This window comes from Pholcus phalangioides, unplaced genomic scaffold, assembly GCF_987345545.1.
Source record: "Pholcus phalangioides strain wild (caught in Gottingen) unplaced genomic scaffold, Ppha-v1.0 ptg000015l_1, whole genome shotgun sequence".
Lineage (NCBI taxonomy): Eukaryota > Metazoa > Arthropoda > Arachnida > Araneae > Pholcidae > Pholcus > Pholcus phalangioides.
The window spans coordinates 64287948-64315737 of record NW_028301608.1 but is presented as its reverse complement, the minus strand read 5'-3'; the positions used below and the strand labels follow the sequence as shown (position 1 = coordinate 64315737).

General features: G+C 35.4%; 1 protein-coding gene across 1 annotated transcript; it reads left to right on the top strand.

Moving 5' to 3' along the window:
• Positions 1-80: 80 nt before the first annotated feature.
• LOC149076504 (retinaldehyde-binding protein 1-like) lies at positions 81-26962 on the top strand. Its single transcript, XM_089245554.1, has 6 exons — positions 81-209; positions 18683-18862; positions 19915-20160; positions 20622-20815; positions 24060-24170; positions 26492-26962. Exons 1-6 carry the CDS (start codon positions 194-196, stop codon positions 26666-26668), a joined length of 924 nt encoding a protein of 307 aa, XP_089101680.1. The 5' UTR covers positions 81-193; the 3' UTR covers positions 26669-26962.
• The last annotated feature ends 828 nt before the right edge of the window (positions 26963-27790 follow it).

Genomic DNA, 27790 nt, shown 5'->3' with positions numbered 1-27790 from the left:
GTAACGACGCAAGATAACACCCACTATTGATTACAATACTAATCTTGTCTTCAATACTAATACCTTTCGTCTCTGGTAATGAAACGTGTTTTTTGTTTATTGCGTTCAATGCTACTTTTTTGTATATAACTCCGCGTTCGGACAGCGGCCAGAACAGGCACTATATAGTTGAACTTGGATTTGCTCATTGAAAATGGCCTTCTTGAAAAGTGAGTGTTTTTTCTTATGTTCCAAAAAGTTCTGGTAAAACGTCTAATTTATTTGAGCAACCCAATGACAAAAATGCAATATTCGTGAAATTTTTCTTCATGGATTTTAACTAAAACTCTATTAGCAGAGTGAAGATGATCCTTTAAAATTGTTAGTATCATTTTAACAAAGATCACTTCAAATCATATAAATAGGCCAACAATATCTCCAACTAGAGGGTTACCTGCAAATGTTAACCCCCCTGACAATAAAGCAGACATTGAAAGGCAGGGCATACCAGTGGTCAAGGTTTGTAATATGAAAAATTATTCAAATGGGAGACCTTTCCCACTTTTTTTGGTAGAAGTTTTGATTGAACATAAGCATTTTGCTAATCTAACATGCATAGGTGACATCACATTAGTATCGAAAGATACAGAGGAATACAGTCTCCCTTGCAGTGTAGGAACTGTCAGAAGTACGGGCACAGCAGTTATTTTTTTATGGACCTCCCTGCGTGTGCATTTTGTTCAGGGTCTCATGAGACTCGGAATTGTACTCATAAAGGTGATAAATCTAAATTGAAGTGTCTTTTATGTGGTGGCCCTCACACGGCTACATATTCTGGATGCAGTGCTAGACCTGAAGTGCCGGGGAAAAAAGGCAGGATTTTTGAATCTAAACTGCCTGTATCACTTACGGCCTCTTCAAATACAAATACAAATACAACGCCACAACAGGCAAAATGCCCAACGAGGTGGCTGATAAAAAGATGCCCATAAAAATATGGATGTCATATGTTTCAAAAATACAGCAACCCCATTAAAAATGCAATTAACACAAATTATAAACAATATATACACATGATAAAATATCATACAATGCCCATAAAGAATACTTATGGTTGTCTTATTCTAAGAATGGATAGCTTCTCGATTTACCCCAACATGTTTATCGTATTTCTTTTTAAACGTGTCAATTGTGTTACAATTTACTACCTCCGGGGGTAAGCTATTCCATTTATTAACAACCCTATTACAGAAAAATTCCCTGCGACACCGTAACCTTGCATTGTCCATCACCAATCGATATTGGTGTCCCCTTGTAAAAGCAGTTGATTGGCGGTGTACTAAAAGTTCATGGTCCATCCTATCCATCCCATTGAAAATTTTGAACACTTCGATCATATCTCCTCGACACCTGCGTTCATCCAATGTAAACATATTCAAAAAATGAAGTCTCTCTTCATAACTCAAGCCCTGTGTGCCAATAAGGACACGCGTAGCTCTTCTCTGCACCCCTTCAATCAAGTCTATGTCCCTCTGTAGGTATGGTCTCCAAAACCTTACAGCATACTCCAGTCCAGGACGAACTAAACCTCGAAAAAGCGGAAGAATGACTTTAGGAGAACGCGAAGAGACCTTTTTGAAAATGAGACCAAGCATTCTATTCGCTTTTTTGACAACCGCTGAACAATGTTCAGAAAACTTAAGTCGCTCGTCAATGAGAATTCCCAAATCGGTGACTCTAGTTGCATCCGGGATAGTGACACCATTCAACTCGTAAGATAACCATGGGTTGTTCGAACCAAAATGAGCGACCATGCACTTATCTACGCTAAACGTCATGCCCCATTCATTTGCCCATGCTGCAATCTTGTTTAAGTTGATCTGGAGCAACTCCCTATCGCTTTCATTCCCGATTACCCCCATTAGCTTCACATCATCTGCGAATTTGCTAGTAATTCCATCGATACCCTGATCGAGTTTGTCGATAAAAAGTGAAAAAAGTATGGGGCCAAGGACACTTCCCTGAGGAACTCCACTTGTGACGTCTGTCCAACCAGAGAATTCCCCGTTCACCATAACTCGTTACGACCTATCTCTTAACCACGATTCTATCCAATTCAGCAAGTTGCCCCCTATTCCAATCTCGTGTAAACGCTTCAAGAGTTTGCCATGTTGGACCCGATCGAATGCCTTCTGGAAATCAAGGTAAACAACGTCGACATTTTTGCTCTTACCCAAAGCCTTAGTCACGTAATCATAGAAGCAAAGGAGGTTAGTTACACATGACTTCCCCTTCCTGAACCCATGCTGATTATCCGACAATACATTATTCTCGTCTATCCACTTCACAAACTGCCTTTTGATGATAATTTCCAAAATTTTCGAGAAGGAGCTCGTCAAACTCACTGGACGATAATTAGACACCACCTCTCTACTACCCTTCTTAAATATCGGAACAACGTTAGCCAGTTTCCAATCTCTCGGGACGATACCCTCAGCAACACTACTCCTGAATATCTGTGCGACTGGCCCCAACAATTCATTAGCACCTTCCCTGAGAACCCTGGGATAGATATCATCTGGTCCTGGAGCTTTGCTTGCACATACATTTCTTAGAAGATTTAGGACCTCCACGTCTTCTACTTGAATATCGTTGAGGGCTTTATTACCCCATGCAACACCCGTATATCGAATATCATTATCTCCATTAAAAACCGACGCGAAAAAGTCATTGAAAGCACTACACATGCCTACATTGCTCTCTACCTTAGAGCCTCCTATCGAGAGGGGGGCCAACTGTCCCCTTACATCCATTATTGACGTATCGAAAAAATGATTTTGGGTCAGAGCCAATGTTATCTGCATCCATCTTCGATGGAAGAATTTCCAACTCTCCCTTGTCAAGATGAAGACAACTTTAACATAGGACACAGCTCATTATTCATAAAATCTACTAACAACACAAACATTACACCTAATTCTGATAAAACACATGACAGAAACATGGAATCTGAAATTTCTGAACTAAGGAAAAAACAAGAATTTTTGCATAATACTGTTAGGAAAGGGCAACCATCCCTTAGGACGAGGTAAAGTGATTAAATCAATTGATGATATTTACCGAGAATTGCATCAAAAGTTGTATAAAATGTGATGAACCAGCTTATTATATACACAGAAGAGCTGGACATGAGTGACATCGACATGGTCAATGATGATAGCTATCATACCTCAAATGAGGAAGTGGGCTTTTCTAATCAAAATGCTATCTCACTGGCTAAAAAAACACATGGTGATCATTCCAACTCTGATAACCTGTCTAAAAATTGCACGGACACCGAAAATTTAATCAACAATTTTGGAAAATTGTTGGAAGGGGCTAACATTGACAAAAACAAGATTCAACAAATACTCTCAGTTTTGATTACTATTCTAATATCGCCTAACAATAGCTCAAACAATTGATGCTCCTCCCAGGCCACTCATTGTAATGGCCTGGAATGCTAATAGCCTTAGAGGCTCTAAACACTTATTCACTCAAATGCTTTTTGATTATCAAGTAGATATTGCACTTATCAATGAAACTTGGTTCCTTCCCAGCACGGTTTTCAACATAGGTGGTTATCAATGCGTCCGACGGGATCGACTACATAACCGGGGGGGAGGAGTCTGTATATTTATTAAAAATTGTATTCCCTATCAACAAATTATTCTTTCTGACTCTACTGATATTGAAGCTGTGGCGGTCTCTATTCATATAAATAGAGTATCAATGGACTTTTGTGCAATTTATAAACCGCCTAATAACAGCTTGGACTTAAATTTGTTAAAAGAAATATTCAACACCAGCTCACCTGTCCTAGTAGCAGGTGACTGGAACTGCATGAAATCTCTGTTTTTCTCGAAGTCAACAAATAGAAATGGTAAAATTCTTAGGAAATTCTGTATTGACAATTTTCTTCAAGTAATCTCTTCCCCTCAGCCAACTCATTTTCCTGGCCAAAACAGAGGAACGCCTGATGTCATTGATTTTGGTCTAGCAAAAAATTTTTTGTACGATACACAAATGTATACTAAGGCAATTTTGTATTCTCCTCACAATCCCCTGTGCTTCAACATTGACTTTTTAATACCCAGAAAAAGGCTTTTGGTAAATCACATTGACTGGAATGCTTATAATGACAGACTTTCTTCAACCGCACTAAACACTGTTGATAACCCAAACAGTGATGACATTGACCAAGCTGTTGATAATTTGACCCATCTTATTAATGACTCAATTAAAGTCTCTTCTACTCAAAAAGTCAAATCTGAGAATCAATTTGGCTTGCCTAAAGAAATTTTGGATAAAATTAGGCATAAAAACCAAGTTAGGAAAAAGTGGCAGAGGTACAGAGGTGCCTTAGACAGAATAATTTTAAACAGACTCCAAAAGGAGATCAAAAAAGAAGTTGCATCTCACATCAATGACCGTTTTTCTGACTTTGTGGGTAATGCTACAGCAGAAAACTGCAATTTATGGAAAGCTTGGCGGATATGTAAGCCCAAAACTACACGAATTAACAAAATTAAAAAGACAGACAACACAATTGTTTACACAGATCAGGAAATTGCTGAAGCATTCGCAACTACTTATGAAGGGCAATTTTCACCCAATAGGAATCAGCCTAACAATACTAAATTACGGCTTCGTAGAAAAGTCGCACAATTTATTCACTTTCACACAAATAATTCTACATGTCACATGGATCTAACAACTAATGATGAAATCAGCTCAATCATCAACTCATTCTATGTCAAAAAAGCACCAGGTGCTGATGAAATTAGCAATAAGGCCTTAAAGTGCCTGCCAGAAAATATCATTACTCACATAACAGAAATTTTCAACAGTGCTTTAACATTAAATTATTTTCCAAAACCTTGGAAACATTCTGTTATAAAAACAATTCACAAAGCTGGGACTGACCCACTTATGGCACACAACTTCAGACCAATAAGTTTACTGCGCAACTGGAGTAAAATCTTTGAAAAGATTGTCGCAAATAGACTTACACAATTCATCAATAAAAATCATTTAATTAGACCCGAACAACACGGGTTTCGGCCTGATCACTCTTGTGTGGCGCAGCTGGTTAGAGTCTCAGAGTTCATAAATGAAGCTTTTAACAATTTTGATTTTGTGGCTGCATCATTCTTAGACATAGCAAAAGCATTTGACCGTAGAGATTATGCTACATTGCTTTCCAAACTCATTGACTTAAATATGCCTCCGTATATGGTCATATTCTTCTATCACTATCTTTTAGGTCGAACTTTTCAAGTAAAAATTCAAAATACACTTTCTTCAATAAAACAAATTCATGCCTCTGTGCCTCAGGGCAGTGTGTTGGGGCCACAACTGTTCCTGCTATACATTAATGACATACCTTGTCCCCAAAATGGCATAATATCTTTATTTGCAGACGACTGTGCAGTTTTGTGCAGTAGCAGGGATGCAAATCAGGCCTTCAACAATTTACAAGAAACCATGGATGAAATAGAATATTGGTGTGATCAATCTGCCATCCAACTGAATAGTGACAAATGCAAATTTTTATGGTTCACTAGACGTCGTAAAATACCGGACAGATGACTTCAAATTGGTACACAATCTTTAAGCCCTGTCAGACAAATAAAATACTTGGGCTGTATCCTCAACAAAAATCTATCTTTCTCTTCACACATTGATCATGTAATAAATAAATCTAATAGAATTATGGGTATGCTCAATCGCATCACATTTCCACAGGCAAAACTTTCATTAAAGAACAAAATTATTCTTTTTAAATCCATAATAAGACCTACTCTACTCTATGCTTCGCCAGATCGGGCGCATGCTTGTAAAACGAATATCAAAAAACTACAGACTATGCAGAACAAAATACTCAGAAAATTTGTTGGAGCCCCTTGGTTTGTTCGTGGAATAAACATCAGACAAGACTTGGACATACCTCACATATCCACATACATTAAGAAATTAAACAATGATCAATTCGAGCGAATGTTTAGTTCCCAATACGAACATCTGAGGGAAATTTTTGACTATGATGCTGACTGCTTAAGGAATATAGGAGGCCCAAACAAATTGGGCGCCTTACATGGGAGAGTTTGTAAAGATGTTTTTTTCTACAAATCTCATTGTATACATACTATTTTAATACATAAATTCTTTCATGCAATTGTATATACTCACATTACTTGCATACTATGTATCTATCCACTTTTGACATTTATTCGCATCTATTCGGTTTGTATCTTCTCATTATTGAATTTTGTATATACACATATACTTCCCAATTGAACTTGCATATTGAACTTGACCTGCATATGATGTACATTTGAAAAAGGTGTTAAAAAAAAGAGCGTGAAGACCCTTTTTGAACTTTGGATTGTTTTGCTTACATAAAATTTGTCAATAGTAAATCCCCATTAATTTCTGATGCACTGAGTTGGAACAGAACTTTATTACCTGTATTACATTTTTGATGTTACTGCTGGGGTTTTTGCGTCACGACTCCCTTGTGATGTTTTTTCCCCCATTCCACTTCGAATAGATGTTGCTAGCTGCAGATTGTGTGACCTGCTTCTGTGAACTGTGATGACATTTGCCTGCTTATAGCCAGATCATGACTTTTAACCAATTTGACCAGTTCTTTTTACATACACTACACATTCATGCAAACACATATCTATCTACAAACATGTACACATTTTCTTCTTCACAGGCCTTCTTGGCCAGTTTTTATGCCGGCAGTTGGCCCTCGCGGGCTGGGAACCGGCTTAAAGTTCAATTCTGGTCTGGTCTGGTCAATATCTCCAACTCGCTGCGACGCTCCTGACGAAGGTTGGCGGTGCCTCTAGAAGCCGCGACGCACACTTTCAGAAACACTGCCATAGAAAATGCTGAGTTTTTATAATTAGAAACTCATGATGCTTTTTGAGAGCGACATTGCCAAATAAAGAGTTAATTGAAAGTTTTTTTATTTCCAATGGTCCAAAAGATACTGGTTTTTTTTTTGAAGCATTCCGCTGACAACTTAGCAACCTATTGCGCACCACCTTTCGAAACCCTCGATTCCGCAGAGTTTATTATGAAATTCTAATGCAATACTCTTCACTAGGGCATAAATCGTAATTTAGCTTGCTGCTGATTATGCATACAGAGCAGTTAGTAATTTCCTTATTGTAACTGGACACGGATAGTGAGCTGTCAACAACAACTCTATAAACAGTGATTATATAATTTGGAAAATAATGTTTATCGATGGGCACTAATTTGTTATTAAGAACTGGTGTACGCAACCAACTGAAAAATTTATTCAATGGGCGTTTCCTATATTAAACCTATGCCTCTGCACATAATCTCATATTAGTTGAATTGCGCGTTTTGCGTCAGAAAATAATAGTGTCATATAATAGAGAATAGTTTGAAAGCAATTATTTTACGGATAACACACACGTAACAGAAAAATACGGACAATAGTCCTCAAAGAACCTGTAATTCAGGAACTAGAAAGGAATTGACTGAACTAATAATAATGACGCAAGATAACACCAACTATTGATTACAGTACTAATTTTGTCTTCAATACTAATAATACCTTTCGTCTCTGGTAACGAAACGTGTTTTTTGTTTATGGCGTTCAACACCACTTTTTATATATAATTGCGTGTTCGGAACAGGCACTATATAATTGAACTTGGATTTGCTCATTGGTAATGGCCTTCTTGAAAAGTGAGTGTTTTTCTTACGTTCCAATAAGTAAAACGTCTAATTTTTTGAGCAACCCAATGACGGAGAGAGATAGACGGCTTTTTCTCAGTCCAATATATTAAAGAAACAGATATTTTCTGGATTTTATGCAAAGTTGAATTCGGAAAGAAAAGTCATCAGGTTTCCACCGCGACTCGTGCCCAGACTCTCTTGCATTTCGGGCAAGCATGCTACTATCTACACCACCAAAAACACGACCCTTGCCGGGAATGCTGGAGGGCCATGGTTCGAGTCCCAGCGGAAACCAGATGAGCTTTCCGAATTCACCTCAGTATAAAATCCATAAAATACTGTAGCAGGACTGCTAGTCTGTCATCTTCATGGGTCCCTCCTTAGCAAATTTACAGTGGGGGAAAAAACAAAAAAACAGTATTAATTGTCCCAGGTGCCCAGGGCTGGAGCACTGTCAGCCCCACCCCTGCAGGGGTGAAGAGATAATTACTGATTTTCAAAAACAAATTTCATGTTCTTAAAAACTTTTATAAATATTTAAGGAGATGATGCTTTTCATGAATTGACAGTTTCGCGGATCTTCAAGGCTGGTAATTTCAGTTTAGAAGATGAGAAAGAAATTAGATGACGGTAGAAAATGACCTACTCTGCAGTATAATGATATCTTAAGAGCAGAAGTCATAGAAAATGTACCATTCCAAATTCAGTAAAGATTTTAAATGCTCTTAAATGTACAGTTCATAATCATTTCGTGAAACATGCCGCAAAAAAACATTGTAATATGTTGAGTGTTGGATATGCATCTGAAACCCACAAAGAAGGAACCATTTTACGCACCCATTTTTGCTTTCGTCACGCAAATAAAATTTTCTGAGATAGTCTAGGGTGTTTTTTTTATCTCAATTGCCATTCATTGAAATATAACGTTCATTTGTTGCGCTTCCAACAAAAAGTTTTGTGTGGAAAAATCACGCAATCAACTAATGCGCTCAAAGGCACACACAGACGAGTTTTTTCCTCTAGAAACCTTTGAAATCCCATAACAATGGAATTCTGAAAATGTCGGAAAAAATAGCTTGGAGTAGTTTAGAGGCGGATTTGAGCTCCAATACTAAAGTAAATTTCCAAATTTTTCCCCCCGCTCAAATATTTATTGGAAAAACGCTCAGAAAAAAAGAACTCAAGGAAAGACGCATTGTAATCAAGAACATTACAATGTGTCTTACCGTTCTTTTAGTGCGTTTCTAAGTAAGGTGTCGGTCGATCCTTGTTCAGATTATTTTTATTGAGGGGGGGGGGATATTATTATCATTACAATATCTTTTCTCCATTCATATTTGTACTGTTTCTTTCTCGAGTTGATATATAGTCATCTTTCAAATTTTCATTACTTTGGACTCTATAGTGATTTCCCCTTGGTTTTCGATTATAATCTTTCTTCGGTGGCCTCTTCGCTGTTCTCACATTTATCTGTTACTTTTTTTTCCTCACATTGTTTCCCGATTCACACCAAAACTGATAATCTGTGACATAATAATCACATTCTAACCAATGTCATATGGTAATCACGAACACAATTTTTCATCTTAATATTTCATCATTTCGTCATATTTCCACCGCAATAGTGAGAGGAAAAAAATCTCGAACAACGGAGCAATGATAAATACTCTAACATAATGGTTTACAGTCAAAACAAAAAAAAATTTCTAAATTGAATGTATATATAATTACCACTTATTTTACCAGTAAGTAAGAGCATTATACTGAATGTATCATAAAGATATTTCTGTTCGTTGATTTATTCAACGGTTCATGGTTTTTAATACGGTGGTGAATTTCTTGTAATAATCTCTTCTATTCATCTTTTGATAAACACCAAAGGTGCCATTTATACAGTGAATATCTCTGTTTATTATTGAAATAGGTCTTGGTCGTCTATGTGTCTCTGTAGTGTACCAAAAGTACAGGAAATTAATAGCGCTTATCTCATTTTTGAAAAAAAATGGACACAGTGCCTTTTTTACCTTTGACATACAGATATATAAAATTGATTTTTCTATGTGTGTGCGTGTTTTGTTCTCTGTACAAATCGACAATTTTCGACCGATTACCGACAAATTATGCATACATCTAATTTAAAAGAACGTCAGAGCTGGACAAGTGCTCGAAATGACCGAAAAACACGTGTCGGGCAACAATGGTTTTTGCACATCAACAATGATTTTTCGAATGTTTAGTTTGGTTACCGTGGTTCCTTTACAATATGTTACAATGGCTTTTCACTTTTTCAGTCCTCCCAGTAATTGAAGAAAACAAGCGCAGCGCCGGTCATTATAGCCAATAAATCATAAAAATATAGTATTGAAAAAGTATTGAACTCTCAAACTTTTTGCATTAAATTTTCTTTTTTCATTTTTTAAAGTCAAAGTTCAATTAGAGAGTGCTTTGACCCCAAAATAATATCATGCTATATATTACGTCTACTTATACTGTCATAGGTGACAATAAAAATATATATTTTTTTTATTTAAAATTTTCTTTTTTTAAATAAACTGATTCTCTGTCGCGCGCGCGCGCGTGTCTGTGCGCTGACTACACAAATCTACAATTTTTCACTGATGTTCGAAGAATTGCGCATATATATACCAAACAGGCCCCCCGACTTGAACGATAGGCTGCTTTGAAAGTTCGTCAGAGCTAAAAAAAATGACGAAATTGGCAAAGAACTGTCGGGCAACAATGGTTCCTGGGCCCTCAATAATGACTTTTGGAATGTTTGCTTTTGCTTACCGTGAATTCCTTACAATGAGTTTCAGACAAGTATAGGACCTTTACAATAGTTTGTCGCTTTTTTAATGCTACGAATACCTGGATAAAACCTGGGCAGCACTTAGCATTGCAGCTATAATAGTTATATATAGCAGCTATTATAGTTGTATATATTTACTTGAGTATAAAGTGATATATAAGGTGATTATAATTAAAGTTCCCGTAATCCGAGTTGTTTTTTCTCAAAAACTCCTTATCCGCATACAGTACGATGCTCGTCTACCACCGTGAAGGTTGTTGTCACGGTCTTCAAACCCGAGAGCGAGGACATAGATATTTTCCCTAACGAACCTGGCAGATGGCGCCTTCATTTCCAACCCAACTCATTGATGGCGGTAAATTGCAATACAGCGATATCGCCAAAGTTGGTGTGACAATCGGTCATTCAGATTCATGAACGTTTTCGAAATGTTTGCACGCCATCGAGTTGATGAAAATTAATACGTATATTATGATAAATCAAGTTTGAATGATGTCAAATTTGAAAAAATTTATATTTTTGTTCTAATTATTCACCAAAGTATTTAATTTATAATTTGTTAATTAGCATCAAGTAGTAATAGGAACATTGAATTAATCAATGATAAATTTTCAAATCTATAAAATTCGAAAATTCATATTTTTGTTGCAATTAGTTACTTGGAAATTTATATCGTCTCGGAGGGCATTTATCTTAAAATTTTAAAGATCACATATGAGTAGTTTGAAAAAATCCTTTAAAACAATGATTGTTAATTAGCAATCATTATTTCTAATAAAAGGTATCGACGTTAGTGACAAGAAAAAAGGAAATGACGTCAGTCAGCAAAACAGTAAATAATCACAATCAACAAAATAATCAGTGTGACCGTCAACTTCTTATCTGACATCCGACTGGCAAAGCACACACTCACACGTTCATGTCGCACAAATAACTTTACTTCCATTCAGGGAGGAAAATCGATGATTGTTATAGATAATGGACAGCAAGCATGTAGCATTATACATTTGGATTATAGTTATACGTAATTGAAGATGGAGATAAAATCATTGTCTTTTTCTAATGCCAAATTTTGTTTCTCGTTGAAATGAAAGGAGTTTCACAGGACAAGGTATTTACCATAGACTTAAAATATAAATAGACCGCGCATGCTATTCATAAAACTTGTCGAACGTGAAGAAAAGATGAGCAGTATTTTCGGGGAAAGAACAGGTTCTGCGCTATTACATTTGGCGCGTTTTCGCAGAAGCTAGGATGTTGCTGTAACGAAATTTGACTCAATTCGATCAAGTTGATGAAAACTTTCCTTCATTTTTTCAATGAATTTCACTCATTTTTATGTGAAATATTTAGGGAGTATCAGATTTGAAAAAATAAATTCTATAAAATAAACAAATATTGGAAAACGGAATTTTTTTATTTTCCATTAAGGGATAATTCTTAATAATTTCTTAACACATGGGTTTTTAAATTTTAATTGAATATATAATATTTGAAGGAAGTGAATATAAACAGTATAAATTTCATGAAATAAATTTTTTTGGCACAGTTTTTAATAGCTTTCTAAATATCTATACACACACAGGAAACAAAATATTGTATACAACAAATATATAATGGTTATGTTACTGTAAATTTGATAAATCCGTAGTGCGCGTTATCTTCAGAAATTATGCACAATAGTTGGTAAATATATGCATAATTACCAATATTTTTAGTAAGTTTGATGAATTTCGTAGCATTTATCACTTTTTACGAATGAATCGAATAATTCTCAAAATGAAGTTAGTAAGTTTGATGAATATGGAAAAAATCCATGCTGAAATATCACTTTATTTCAACAACTTCGTTCTGCCCGTATGAGATGCGTGCACTACACATATTTCGCCATAAAAATTAAATTAATAATAAATGCGAAGATAGAGAGAGATTTTTTTTCATCGGCTTTGTTCATGTTAGCTTTTGCTGTATTTATCAGCATATGCAAACATAACCGTTACGAAGAGGGGTAAAAATACTATTATTTTTAGAGGTTGTTATGCATTTTTATGCAAAACTGCAATTGTCTAGAGGGGGGGGGGGAGTTTTCCTCACATTCTATTTAAATAGAATATTTTTCGTAAATTTCTCCTTCTGAAAAGCATATTTTCTTCCAAGTTGAGCAAAACTCGAATGAACTCACCAGCTCGCCAAATCTCGCCAAATCTTGCGGAGACGTATATTTCAGTTAAAACTTCATAAAACTCCCAATTTCAATCATTTATTGCCAAAAATTCTATTAAAACATTTAATAATGATTCATGACATTTGAATTTTACCAAAACTTGGAACTTTAATTGAATTAAATCCAAAATGGAGTCGTTAAAAACTGAGATTACGTCAGAAATCCATTGCATCGTCAATTTAATATTCCAATTTTTAATTTATAAGAAAGGAAATAAGCAAAAAAGTATTCCTTTGTGAAAGGATAATGTTCCTCCTTTCCTAAACCGTTCCGAACATCCGAAAGCTGCACACGTGGTGACCATTCTAATGAAAAATAAGACAGCACTTGGAGATCGTCATACGAACAGCCATAAGGAAAGCATTGCCAGCGAGATTCCCTGACCAGCCTTTCGACTGGAGTCACGTGACTCCGGATCTTTGCTTCACATTGTAACCCCTCGCGCGCACTCTATAGTATTATTACTCTGTGGTATTTACACCACGGGTAGCCAACTTCGCACTTTTCAAGGGCCAACATAATTGTCAGCTGCATCGTCGCGGGCGCACCAGGGACCACACTTCTGTGTATAAGCCGCACCCGAGAAATGACCCAGAAAACTACCAGATTTGTGCCCGCCATAAGTAATGTGGTGAAAAAGGGGCAATTAGTTATTAAAATTTTACCCTGGGCTCCACTTCTTCATAAACTCATACATATCCATTATTTATCTGGTTTCCAGCTAGTAGATGCGATGCATCAAAAATTACTCTTTCTTTTTTAAATTACTCCACCCAATTACATCCAAAGTTTGAATTTTCACAGACAAAACATTTTATCCACATATGTCTGCAATTACTTGTATCCCTCACTCTTGATTTTGCAACCGGTTAGGACGCACGGGTCGAATAGACGCTCAAGGAATTCATTCATGGACCGGCTTAGTAGACTTAGTTTTATTATTGGGATGGAAATCGGGACAAAATCAGTCGTGTGGACAGACGTAGTCCTGAGTGGCACCGTGGTACGATGCTCGTCTTCCACTATGAAGGTTACTATCAGGGCATAGAACGTTAGAAGCAAGTTCTTTACCTACTGAACCTGGGGCGACCACCGATGGATGGAGCCTTCCTTTCCCACCCAACTCCTCTGGTTGGAAATTGCCGTATGGCGATATATATGACCGGAGTTGGTGTGCGGTAAAGCAGTCGTGTGGACAGTACCGTCTATCCAGAATGGATAAGCCCGTCATGGTACCAAAATAAAATGGACTAGCTTCGCATGGACCAGGCAGACTGCCTGCAGAAGTGAAGGGATACGCACTATTATCTGATGCTCCCGTATGCCCATGAGATTACAAGGAACCATATTTACGATGCACGTATTCTTATTGCTTGAGTTACCCTCTCGGAACAGAATATTGGTATTTTGGTTTGATAAAGTGTTAGTCTGCTTCAACACAGAATGTCAACAACCTGCTACTCAAAATTTAGAAAAATGGCCGCTTTTTTTCTTTGTTTTCGACATAAAAAATGATTGTGTCTGTGTGTGGAGTTCAGCAGCACAATATGAACTCGACCTTCCAATATGGCACATTTTTGCTCTTTGGAATCATGTCACGGGCCACGCCTGATTTAAAAAATATTCCAGAAAAAATTACCTTAAAATTTATTTGCAAAATTTACAAAGAAGATGCTAAGAAATGGAGTTACAAAGGATAGTTTTAAAAAAAAAAATTACAGCAAAACATATATGAGTTTTAGTTGAAAATAACGTATAATAATATAGTGGACGCTCGGTTTAACCTCCACGTGTTAACGCGACCGTTACCTCATAACAACCGGTATAACAAGTATCACATATTTTCCTATTCATTCATGTTATTTCTATTCATCATATCATGTCATTTTTAATCCAATACAATATACTGCAAAGACCATTTAATCAAATACAATATCCGAACCCACCCACCCACCCACCCCCTCTATTTTGCAATGAAACCATTAAATTTCAAAAAATGACTTTCCATGAAAAAAAAAAAACCCACTTTCGATATAACGTCCGTTTAACGTGGAACGGTACAGATCGTTATCACGGATGTCGACTGTAACAATAATAAAGCCTTACCATTGATATTTTAATTCCATTACTACGTCAAAAAAATCACTTTTTTCATATTTCACCTTTTTCAGCAATAACTGCGTCAATAATATTATCTTGTATTTCATCTCATTTCATCGTTCTTTGACTTTCTATTACAGGATGATTATATCAAACTATTCAACGTTTTGAGATCATTTGGCGTCCACATGTGAAAAATGTTTTTTTAATAAACATTCCCTTTCATCATTTTTGTCGCACCACGGTCATTTTCTGCACACGAGGGCTAATTAGACCGGGATCTACAATTTATTGCCGATTCCGAAATCCAAAGAAATTTTCAGAAATTGGAAAGTTTCAAACAAGGACGAAACGGGTATTGAACTCGTGACACCTCTGAATATCGTTTGTTACTTCAGGTGACCTGAGCCACCGAGCCCACCTTCTGTTTCATAGAAATTATGAGAAAAGAGTAAAAATGAATTAAAGGAAAATCTTCCTTCTTATTGCAGGTAATACGCAACATACACACACACGTAATAACAATACTTTCAACAAACTATATAATAATTTGTCGATAAAAAAATTTCCGCCATACGTGAAAAGTTATGATTCATTTTTCCATCAATACGCATATCATAATGTATTTTCCCGCTAAGATATAGTCACGTTCTTTTCACGCTTCAATGAAGTTAATAAAAGAAAAGAAAAAAGAGGATAAAAGCAATATCTCACAAAATAATCTGTCGAAGAAAGTGCCAAAGAATGCACGCGTATCGCGCCACACATCTCGTTAGCATTATACAAACTGTACATGTTTGTATTGTATACGTCAATCATTTTATTAAATAGTCTCACATAGTAATTTCCTTTTCTTCTCAATATAAATTCAAGGTAAAAATGATTTTGAACACTTCAACAGCAAAATTTAAATTACTTTAGTTACGTTCTGTGCGCAAATTCGCTCTTACGAGGTCATTTCTGACGTAAAGAACAGGCGTCTTTATAACAATGAAAAGATTTCAGATGCGTATAGCTATGAATTATTTGCTTATTTCCTAGAGGAACAGCAATAGTAATCATGCTAAATAGATGATGAGTACTCATGGAAATAATTTAAGAAAACTATGTACTATTTTCTCGATCTTCGAAAAAAGTTAATTGAAGGTGAAAATCAGATCATTAACCCTTTCACTACCAGAGCTGGAAAAATTCTCCAAAAATTTATATCCCCTTTCGGGCAGCTTAATTACAATCCACTTTTTAGTAGCACAGGAAGTATTAGCACGCCGGTGATTGGTTACTGCAAGCAAAAACGCTAGCAAGACGTCACGAGAGAGAAGCGGAGTTTTGGGCGAAACAGAATTTCAAAGTTCATTAACGAAAAATTAAAGAATTTTTTATTACAAAATCAGTAAATGATAGCTGGGATCATCTTCGCGAACCATTATTATTGTCTTCTCGCTGCATGTGAACCGCATTTGATTAAATCAGAAACAAAAATGGAAACATTTCTTAGTTAATCAGTAAAGGAGGGAAAAAAATTAGAGTGGAATTCAGACCGACTCGAACACACAACCTTCGGTACGGGAGTCTCGTACTATAACCATTACTCCAACGGTAGACGTTGGACTCAAGCATAATTCATCACTTTCGTTCAATCACGATGCACTAAATTCCTACCACGTAGGGATTTTTTATTAGCGGTCGGGCACATCTAACTTGCAATAACAGATGCCAGAATGATAATATCACATGATTTACGTGGAAAAAAGTTAAGTTGTGAAAGCGGCATAATTATTTTAGCCAAAGTTTGAAAATTTAAAAAGAAATAAATACCTTTATATATATATGGGGATATACATATATGGGGCCGTTCAAGTATTACGTCATCATCGATGGGGGGGGGGATTCCGATTTGCTGACTTTTGATGGCAAGGGGGAGGGGGGGTTTTCTATAATGCTTACGTCGTCAACCACCCTTTATGAAAGTATCAAATATTCTTAATAGCATCTTACGATAGTTTGTGGGCACTTGAAGTGACATCTCCCCTATTGATAAGTGCCCTACAGAGCCACTTTAGTGATCTCTAAATTTTTCGGGAATCCAAGTGCTCTGGAACTGTGCCACGCATCATTCAAGTGATCCGTAATTATATGCCGCGGATCACTTAAATAATCTGAGACTGTGTCGCGGGTGACATGAGTGATGTAGAACCGCACTGGGGGCCACTTAAGTGCTCTAAAACTACGTCACATGTCACTCAAGCGATCTCTAAATGTGTCACGGATCGCTTAGGTGTTCTGTAACTGTATCCCGGGTCATTTAAGTGATCTGAAAATGTGCCACGGGTCGCTTAAATGTTCTGGAATTGTACCACAGGACACTTAAGCGATCTGTAGATGTGCCGCTTAGTTAATTTTTTTATAAAAATAGGTTTGAGGAGGGCCGGCCACTTCAGATAACCCCCCAGGGCCATATTTAGTCCGTGGGCCAAGAGCCTTTATGCGATTTATCATTGTATGACTTAGAGGGTAGGTCGCAATGAATTTATTAATGATAAATTTTGCGTTCATAGCCTTCAAATAGCATTGAAAGTAACAGAAATTGATTATAATAACATATAAAGGTATTTTCTTCCGAAATTTCAATTAAGAAAATATTTTTTTTCGTTAAAAAAATAAATTATATTATGGGGTTAGCCACTGTTTATAGTAATACATAAACAATTTGGAGGAATTGATGAATGCGATACACCGACATATCCGTAACATTCCTTCTGATATGCAAAGAGCTACCATTGAGAACACAGTAATGCGATTTAACTTGCTTTCAGAAAATGGTGGAATTGAACATGCTTTGTAACACGTTTTAGAAAAGATTAAAAACAATTTAAACCGATGTCTTATTTGAGTTTCATGTCTTTGTTGAGTTTTTGAACTTTTTTTTACGGAAAATTGAATCCCATGAGTTCTTGTAAACTATTACCAAGTTTGACATTTTGTTCAGTACTTTTCCTTTTACGGCCATTTCAATATGAAACTTTAATTATAAAGACCATGTACGTTGACTACACATTTGCATCTTTACTGCCAAAGAAAGCATTTCTGCGGAATTTCATGCATGTGAGTGGGAAGCCTTGCGTTATCGTCGATGAAAATACAAAAACCGAAGTAAGTGTTTAATTTTTTTTATTTGCACGCGTCGTATGATCCGGTGGAAGGGGTAAAACTAATGATAAATTTGTTTTCACCTTGTTTTTTCGCTCTTGTTTTGGTGAATTTCACTGTTAGACCCATTTCTTTTAACATCGCAAATATTGAAAAATTATTCTTAAAAGAAATGGGTCTAACAGTGAAATTCACCAAAACATATTGAAATGTAATAATATGTGAATAATGTGAATAATATATGCATTAGAAATGCATTGAAATTACATATTGCCTCAGACAAACAACTTCGTTTGATTTAATTAACATCGCAAATATTGAAAAATTGTTCTTAATTAAATCAAACGAAGTTGTTTGTCTGAGGCAATATGTAATTTCAATGCATTTCTTCATATACATTTTGGTTTACACTAAGCGAACACTAAACTTTTACACTAAAGTGAGTTACCGGTACAACAAACCACGGATTTTAATTTATTTTTCATAACCCCTATTCAAAAAAAACTTTGTGATAGTGTGTGAATTCATACATAGATAGTTAAAGAAATATTTATTTTATTGTTATTATGAATTATATAGGAAAGCTTATCTGGGCATTTCATTCTGTATACTAATGACACCCTACATTCTGAGAAATGTTTTTTTATTTAATACAGATTCACAAAAATGCCAAGTCGGGAAAAAGGGAGATGGTCAGGTGGAGATCGAGGAAAATTACTATCCACATCATATGGAAAATTTGCCACAGAAATTCCTAATGAAAGCTGAATCGGAGTTATTTGAGACGCCAGAAAACAGAAGAATCCGCATTGAAAATGTTAAAAACCTCATAAGAAGTAAGTGTATTTCTCACTTCAAGGTTCTTTCTGTCTCGCACAATTGATCATCTTCAATTAGCTGTGTGTAACCAAGGACGAAAGGCGGGTTCCGTCTTCAGATTTTGGATCATTTAGCTTACTTCAAAGTAAAAATGTTTTATGAAAACTTTCGTGTGAATTTCAATTTTTTGGGCTGCCTTATTCAAAATAAATGAAAAATCCTATCGAACAAAAAGCGCAATTAATTCAAATCAGGCTTCTGTCAGCCCCAGACATTTCTAATGTATTTTTGAAATGAGTTGTTTTTTTAATTTTTTTTTGGAGGGAGGGGAACAGGTTCCATTTGGTGCGCTGTTTTTGTCGAACATTTTTATGCTTTATCTTCACTTTGTTACATTACGTCCTTATATAAGCGTAAAATTTTGAACTATTTACTAATATTCAAAATACAAAGTAGGTGGAATGTTCTTGACAGTTTTTAAGGCATAAAAAACATCAATTAATCGGCAGAAAACGATGCTCGTCTGCAACTGAAATACTTGTTATGGCATAGAATGTTTTATTTTCATATGAATTAAAAATAATTAAAAAGAAATTCTCCTGCCAATAACACTATGGGTGAGTGAAATTTAGGACAGTCTTTAAATTCATCAAAGCCAAGATTATAATTTTAATTGTGCAAACCACACATCGTTTTATGTCGATAGATTGATTCTCTAATGATTTTTAAAATGTATCATGGATTTTCGACCAACCATGTACAACCCCCTCCCCTTTTCCTCCTATTCGCTGAACATAATCTAATAGATATTTTCTTTTATTCCTTACATTCATAAAAATTAATGTGATAACGTAATTGGAGAAAATTATGTTCCAATGAGCCAGCCTTATTAGCTCTAACTGAAACATGAAGTTAGTATCCCTGTAATCATCGACGAAGAAACTAAAAAATTAATTTTGTGAAATAAGTTATGTAAATTATATAACTACATGGATAATAGCATCAAAAATTTATTTTCATTTGTTGAGTTCTACATGTTATTAAACTTTTTTTTCTCTGTCCTTCGTAGACGAAGAAGGTATGAAAGAAGGATGGTTCAACGACAATGTCATTTTGATGTACCTACGAAGCCGCAAATTCGATGTCCACAAGGCTTTCTCGTCTATGAAGAGGATGATCAGTTTCATTAAGAAAAACGGACGTTACTTTGAGCCAATCGATCCTAGAGCCGTAGAAGAAATTCTGAAAAGTGGTGTTTTTGAGCTCTTACCCCAAAGAGATAGCGAAGGTTGTACTGTCTTTGTTTGTCGGATAGGTATGTGAAGCACTTGAAAAAAAAAATTACCTCTACCAATCAACTAATATACTATATTTCTTCTCACTATTATACTATTGTATCAGTTCTTTTCAATATTATAATATTTTCCATACTATAATATTCAGTATTATACTATAAACACTTTCATACTATTTTTCTTTTCTATACTACTTAGTTCGTTTCAACCCCATCCCTTCCAGTATTTGCATGTATTTTCACCTTTGACGCTAACACCTTTCCAAAATTCTTAAAATATTTTTCCGCCGAAACAGTTGCGAAATTCTTTCAGGAAAGATTATCTTCATATATGTATATAAATTGCATATGAACAAAAAAAAATCAAGATTTAAACAAGAATAAAATATTAATGCATATCAAATTCACTTCAGAAGGATGTATTTCGGCTAAATTTCATTTATCCACTATATTTGGTATTTTATAATTGACTTTATTTATAGGTGCCTGGGATACATCAAAAATCACGGATGTTCATTTTGCACATTGCGCTGCATTGATGACACTCAATGCACTCAACGAGCCGATGTCACAAATTAATGGCATGAAATTAGTCGCCGATTTGAAATGCAATCCATTCAAATACATCCGTTTCGTCACACCGTCTTACGTATTTCTCATGTATCAGCTCCTCATAGTAAGTGCATCTCCCCAAATTTCACTCGAATTAATGTGTTTTGCGTTTGTATTTTTTAATTGTAATTATACAGGGTGGATACTTATCGACCGCACAATAATTACACATGATCCCTTGTGAAAAATCAAGACAAAAAAGTGTTTTCCGTTTTAGGATTGGGGGAATATTTTGCGAGAATAATAATTTTTTTTTTTTCAATTTTGGTGACATGTCCATTTTGTAGCGGTCAGTTACTGGCCAAACACCCAACGAAAGGGAATTTCTCCCCCAGCAAAAACTTGCATATTTTTGGAAATGAACTGAAATATTAAATCCCGTTAGAAGTCGAATTCGGCTTTTTTTTCCCCGGGATTGGCGCTTTTCTTTCCATGTGGTGTCATGACGTTGTTATTACGTGTTAGCTTCGCCCACTATATTGGCAAATTTATCCCAAGATTTGTAAAAATTTAGCTAAATGAGATCTACTAGAAAAATTATTTCAAAAGTCATTCCCCTGATATTCCAAAAAGGGTTGTCAGAAATTCTACGAATGAAATGTTTTGTATTTCCGCAGTACATTCAGCTGGTAATGGTGCAGGTTATGAACCAAAATTAAAAGGATTGAATGATATGCTCATAAGTTATAAATTATTTACAATTCACACTTTCATCGAATCCGTTGATGAAAGTGTGAAATTTTAGAAATCTCATTCTACATACCATTTATAAAACACTGTAATTAGACAAATATATATGATAGACAGATTTTAGTTGATAACCTTGGCAATATGTAGCAGAATATCACATCAAGATTTCGTAATGATGCGATGAATAGATTTTTAGAAATCATGTTTCAAACTCAAGCAAAATGTCAGAAGTGTCATTTTTCGTAAAACTCGTTTAAAGTTTTTATTCACAGATTATTTGTAAAACAGCAACACTTAAGTGAACGTAACTTCGGTCCTGAGTGTTGTATAAATAAAACAAGGCCTATTTTGTGACCACAACGAACAAAGCTTTTGTAGCATTGATTTTTGTAATAAAAACAAAAATCAATATTTTCTTCCAAAATAACATTTTCAACGTAATCGAACGCCTTAAGTTAAATGTTTTCAGGGAAGGTCTATATAGTGCATAGTTTTTAACTAGAGATAATGAAGAATAATATAGTGAAAAATTAAATATAACTCTCTTCACTACCCTATCCCCCTTTTTTTCCATGGTTACTATAAATACCAAACCCAATAGAATGATGTCACCCGGTCATAATATTTGAATTATTGTCAGCCTTGTTTATCTTCCATTTAAAGACTCTCGTGCCGCCCATCTTGGCCCCGTCGTCGGACAATTACGACCGTCTTCTCGGACGGATCTGCCGGCCACCGAGATTGACAGTGTCTTTGCGACGGTCCATCTGCGTCCGGCCGCGGCGGCCTCGCATCATGAACTCTTTCTTTCGCGTAGGTTCGGGACTCGGATACCATGTGCAAGCGTCATCCGACCCATTTAAAGACTGTCAACATTCGGTTATTTTTCAAACCAGTATCTTAAAAACTTCGATTTTCGTTTCCAGAATCGATGATTAATTTATAAAAAAATTAGATATCGTTATAAACGAGCTTTGCCGCAAATGAAGTGATGTGGTCTTATAAAATCTTGTTTGTCTTGGGTAAACCTGAACATTTTGTCCTTGATCTGTTTTAAGACTGAAAAATGAATAGAATTTTTCTTTAGTATTTTTCTCTGCAACAATGAAAATTTTTGCTTAAAAAAACGGGAAAAATTTTGCAGTACAAACTCAATGTAATTTGATCATGAAAGTACGTCATAGCATGTGCGTCAAACAATGACATTATTCATACAAGATATACGGAAGACTGGATGTGTCATAAGCAAAGAAAAATGTAAATCTCGTATTCGTACATATAAACTTGCATTTATTTATTTCTTATTGATGAAGAGTATGACGGCTGTGAATACACCAATATCCCTTGATTTTATTCATCATTCCGCTTGTTTATGCACTATATTTGTATTTTATTGCATTTGTCTTCTCTTTTCTGTCGTTAGAAATGAGCAATGCTTATCTGGTGAAAAAAAAAAATTGACGATTCTATCCCCCCCCCCCCCCACATTCTATTTCTTCATGCATATGCAAATTGCTAGTACAGTACTCTTTCGACTATGCCACTCACGACTATAGGGCTTAGTTGTTTAAGAAAAATAATGAATTAATGAATTACACACAATATTACCTCTACATATTTGTGTGATCATTTATCAATGACAGTAAAATAAGTTTAAATAATTTTTGTAATAATTTAGCTTACGTTTTATGTTCATGTGTTGTTCATTTTGAAAGTGCGTGTATTTGTACTGCACAGCCTATTTCCCCAACCCTTTTTATGCAGTGGACCCCCCCCCCCCCAACTTTAGTGAATGACAAGGCACAATGGACTCCCTGTAACGAAGTCGATTTCCACGATTATTTTTTTCAAAGAAATTATTCTTGTTCCTTTTCTTTTTAGTTTTTTTATGTTCGATGCGACCAAATTTGAGAAATATCGAACTTTTTTCTTTTATACCTCTTCAGAATTTAATGAAGGGTTGTTGGACTTGCAAATGCACCCCCCCCTCTCCCCCCCCCCCGGGAAACGCTTAGAAATCTCCTCTTGCGGATGTGACATGGGGTGTTAATGGTCCATCAATGTCAATGCCTCCCCATGAAATCCAAAATGTTTTGTTATTTTTTTTAAATAATTTATATATTATAAAAAAACTGAAGTAGTAAATTACAATTTCACAACACTAAACGTATCCTTCATGCAATAATAGTAAATGAAAATGATACCATGAACCCACGGGGGGTCTGTTGAAAAAAACATTGCTCTACAGTGTACATGATTTTGTGTTTCCTGCAATTAAGGTAGGTATTATAAAAATATATCTGGAAATGTGTGTTTGCACAGTTCAGAAGAGCATAACAAACATTTATCAAATACCTGCCTGTACTTCGAGGTTAGAAAACACCAATAACAACAGGTTATGGTATAAAAAACATGTTTTTGATAGTAATGGGTGAGGGTAGGAAATGAGTACTGTATTTATAGAACTTCAGCCTATCCATCCTTTCTGTTATCCATCCCTTCCTTCCAACACATTAGGCCGGATAGTGCGGAGTCTACTGTACTCTTAAATATTTATAATGTGCTATTTACGTGTGTTTGAATTTTTAACTAATATTTTCCATGTAATTTTTCCTCAGGAATGTATACCGTTGCGGGCAAAAGCAATTCATGGAATATATCCATCAAAGATCACGAAACTTCTCTTGTCATTGATCAGAACAGTCGCTTCCGAAAAGTTAAAACACAGGGTAATTCTTCCCTCATTCGTTTTATGTAGATAAGCATCCGGAAAATACTTAAAAAGCGTTAATCTTTTCAAATATTCATTCTTTGAGCAAACCTTCAAATAAAAAACGAAAAGTTTACATACTAATTAATTACTTATTCATAGTAATGAATAAAATTACATAGTACAAAATGAATGAAATTACATAGTACAAAATGTGAATGAAATTATATAGTACAAAATGTAATTGAAATTATATAGTGCAAAATATGAATGAAATTACATAGTACAATATGAATGAAATTACATAGTACAATATGAATTAAATTACATAGTACAATATGAATGAAATTACATAGTACAATATGAATGAAATTACATAGTACAATATGAATGAAATTACATAGTACAATATGAATGAAATTACATAGTACAATATGAATGAAATTACATAGTACAAGATGATGAAATCACATGGTACAAGTTGTAAAAACATTTCATGGTACAAATTATAAAAAAATTTCATGGCACAAATTGTAAAAAAATTTCATGGCACAAATTGTAAAAAAATACATAGTAGGAAATGCATAAAATTACATGGTAAGTATGGGATGTGTGTATTACATGGAATTATGCATGGAATGATTGAATTATGAAAAGATCGGTGGTGCTTAAGTACATTTCCATCATGTAATTCTCAGCGTGAAGGATTGATAACTGCGCTACTATCGCCTTTTGGTAAACGAAGAGTCCTTTCCCAGACACCTCCACTGTTTTTTTTCGCCATTATTATTATTACTTTAAAGGTTGGACCACTAACCGTTACTCCGAATAACTCCATTTCGTATTATATAATTTTTATATTAAATGGCGCATCACTCCGCTATAGAACGAAAACATTTTTACCTCTGTGTTAGCATATCGAACATTTTTTTGCAAGACTGAGAATATCTCGGATAAAATTTATGTTAGAAACTGCTGCGTATACTGGTCTTGGAGGGATGTATTGGACACTTTAATGCATAATGTTAGAGAAGCAAAAGAGAGAGAGAAAAAGTCAGTTGAAAAAAAAAGGGAAACATTTATAAGGGGACCGTTAGAATTCGAAGATTTTCCTCTTGCCTAAGAACCTTAACATACCCCTGAAAAAAACGTGTTTCACACCTCGAGTCTCAATAGGCTGTTGGAGGATTGTACTGCTCTCTCGAGAGAGCAGTACAATCTTATACTACCCTAACGCCGGCATCACACTATAAAAGTTTTGTTAAATCTCTTTGATAAAACTTGAAAAACGCAACCAATAAGCGTATCGGTTACATGTAACGCATAGGCAAATTGGTTGGTTGTTTTTTTAAAGTTTTATAAAAGAACTTTTATTAAACTTTTATAATGTAATCTCGGCCTTAGAACCTACAGCCACTTTGTATTGAGAAAGACTGGCTTTTGTGCTATTATTATTATTATACAAGTATTTTGAATTATGTTATAAATACATACCTCAAAAAAACAGTTGGCACAGCTTGAACTAATTGCTCCTTGCGCCAGTAAAATTTAAATCCAATCCGAAAAAACAGATTTCTTAAAAAATATATTGCAATTTTTTTTCCTGATAAAAAAAATTAATACCATTAGGAAAACAATAAAGGAATTAATTAGGCAAAATGTATCCTTGTATAAATTTATCACCCAACATCCAATGAAATCAATCAGATACATAGATCATTTATATACAGGGTGATTCAAAACTCACCGTTAAGTTTTAGAGTAGGTAGAAAACACAAAACAGAATCACATAAGAATGTATGACAAGCCAATAATGGGTACAAAACTTTATTTAGCGATACCTTTGTGAAGCGTGCATAAATGTGGATAGTAGGAACTTTGAGCACTTGTTGTGAACCTTAACGTATACACGTACTGTTCTCGTGTAACGTATCGCTGAAGAGTTTTTCCACTCATTATTGGCTTGTCATTTCTGTATCTTCATTTATTCTTCAGTTGATCGGGTAAACGGTTTACGGTCATACATTCCTATGTGATTCTGCTTTGTTTTTGTGTTTTCTACTTCCCCTAAAGGTTTCAACGTTGAGTTTCGGATCACCCTGTATTTCTTTTCTCAATAATCAAAAATATGTTAATAAGTTAATGTAATGTTACGATGAGTTTGACGAATTCAACATAACAGCAAGAATAAGAGTAATTTATAAAATTGAAATTTTTACATTTATTACTAACCTATTTTTTGAACTGGATTTATCTCGACTCATATTTAAGTTCTATAATTCATTTATTTTCTGCATTATATGTATTTTACGCATACCTCAGATTTTCTTTGTTTCGCAGATATTTATTCACGACAAGCCAACTGATATGATTCCGTACATGCAGCTGAATATTTTACCCGTTGATTTAGGAGGTACCCTGCCAAAAAGTGAAGAGACGAGGAATACGTTGGCAAAGACGTTAGCAATGCCTGACTACATGACTGCCATTTTGAAAGGAATCAAGTCAACGGAGTGATACAATTTGTGCAGTATTTCGCTCAGTGATCAAGAAAGATGTTCTACATCGTAATGAACGGACTTGTACATATCTAAAAGCTTTTGTGTTCGATGTTCCTCTGCGTACTTAATAATTTTTATCACTTTACTACCGTTAATTACATTTTTGTAGAATAATATGACTGACTTAAAAAAAAATTGGATTTCTGAGTGTATAAGAGTTGAGGTGCTGAGTCTACATGCGTACAATGTGTCCAAAGAAAAGAATATAATTTTTATCATTATTATTTTTAATTCTAATAGCATGAGTCGAATTGTGTGATACAGAGGCAATAAACATTAAAAACTTATTTTGCACGTCAGATTCGAGAAGTCTGTGATGTTTTTTGTTTTAAAATGGTAAATACACTGCTCAAAACAATTAGGGGAGCACAGTTTTAACAAAATTACGCAAAGATGTATACCGATAAGTAACATAAAATGAATCATCCATAATTTAAAGCCTAGCAGGAAACGGAAGAAGAAAACTTCATATGCAAATCAAAGTTCATGACGTCAAAAACCAGAAAAAGGAGATAAGGGCAGAAATCGGGATGTTGCAGAAACGTCTGTTTTACTGCCGTAACTGTGAAATTCGACTGCGCAGTATTTTTTTTTGAGACAAGGTGACTTGAGGATGTCTCAACAACGTGATTTACCGGAATCCATGGCATGGCGTGTTATAGGCAGACTGGAATCCGGGAAAACACAACGTAGTGTCGCGGACGCTGTTGGAGTCGCCAGAAGTGTTGTTGCAAGGCTGTGGAATCGATTCCAAGAAACAGGAAATATTAGACGTCGACCAGGGCAAGGTCGGCCACTACAGCAACTGATGACCGGTATGTACGGTTAACAGCCCGTCGAAACAGAACAGAGAATGCTACGCAGCTGCAAAGACGGTTGCTCTTGGCAACAGGACGAAGGGTGTCCAGCCAAACAGTACGTAATCGGCTTCATGAGGGAGGGCTGCTGAACATCGAGATTGGGAGCAACATGATTGGAGCCAAGTGCTCTTTACAGACGAGTCCCGATTCAATGCGGAGTGTGACACCCTACGTGTTCTGGTATGGAGGGACAGGGGCACTCGAAATAACCCCGCATT

Bases quoted from the DNA above. Each gene is read 5' to 3' on its own strand.
- LOC149076504 (XM_089245554.1), top strand. The intron at 20,161-20,621 runs GTATGTGAAGCA...CTTTATTTATAG, and splicing joins TGTCTTTGTTTGTCGGATAG to GTGCCTGGGATACATCAAAA. The intron at 20,816-24,059 runs GTAAGTGCATCT...ATTTTTCCTCAG, and splicing joins TCATGTATCAGCTCCTCATA to GAATGTATACCGTTGCGGGC.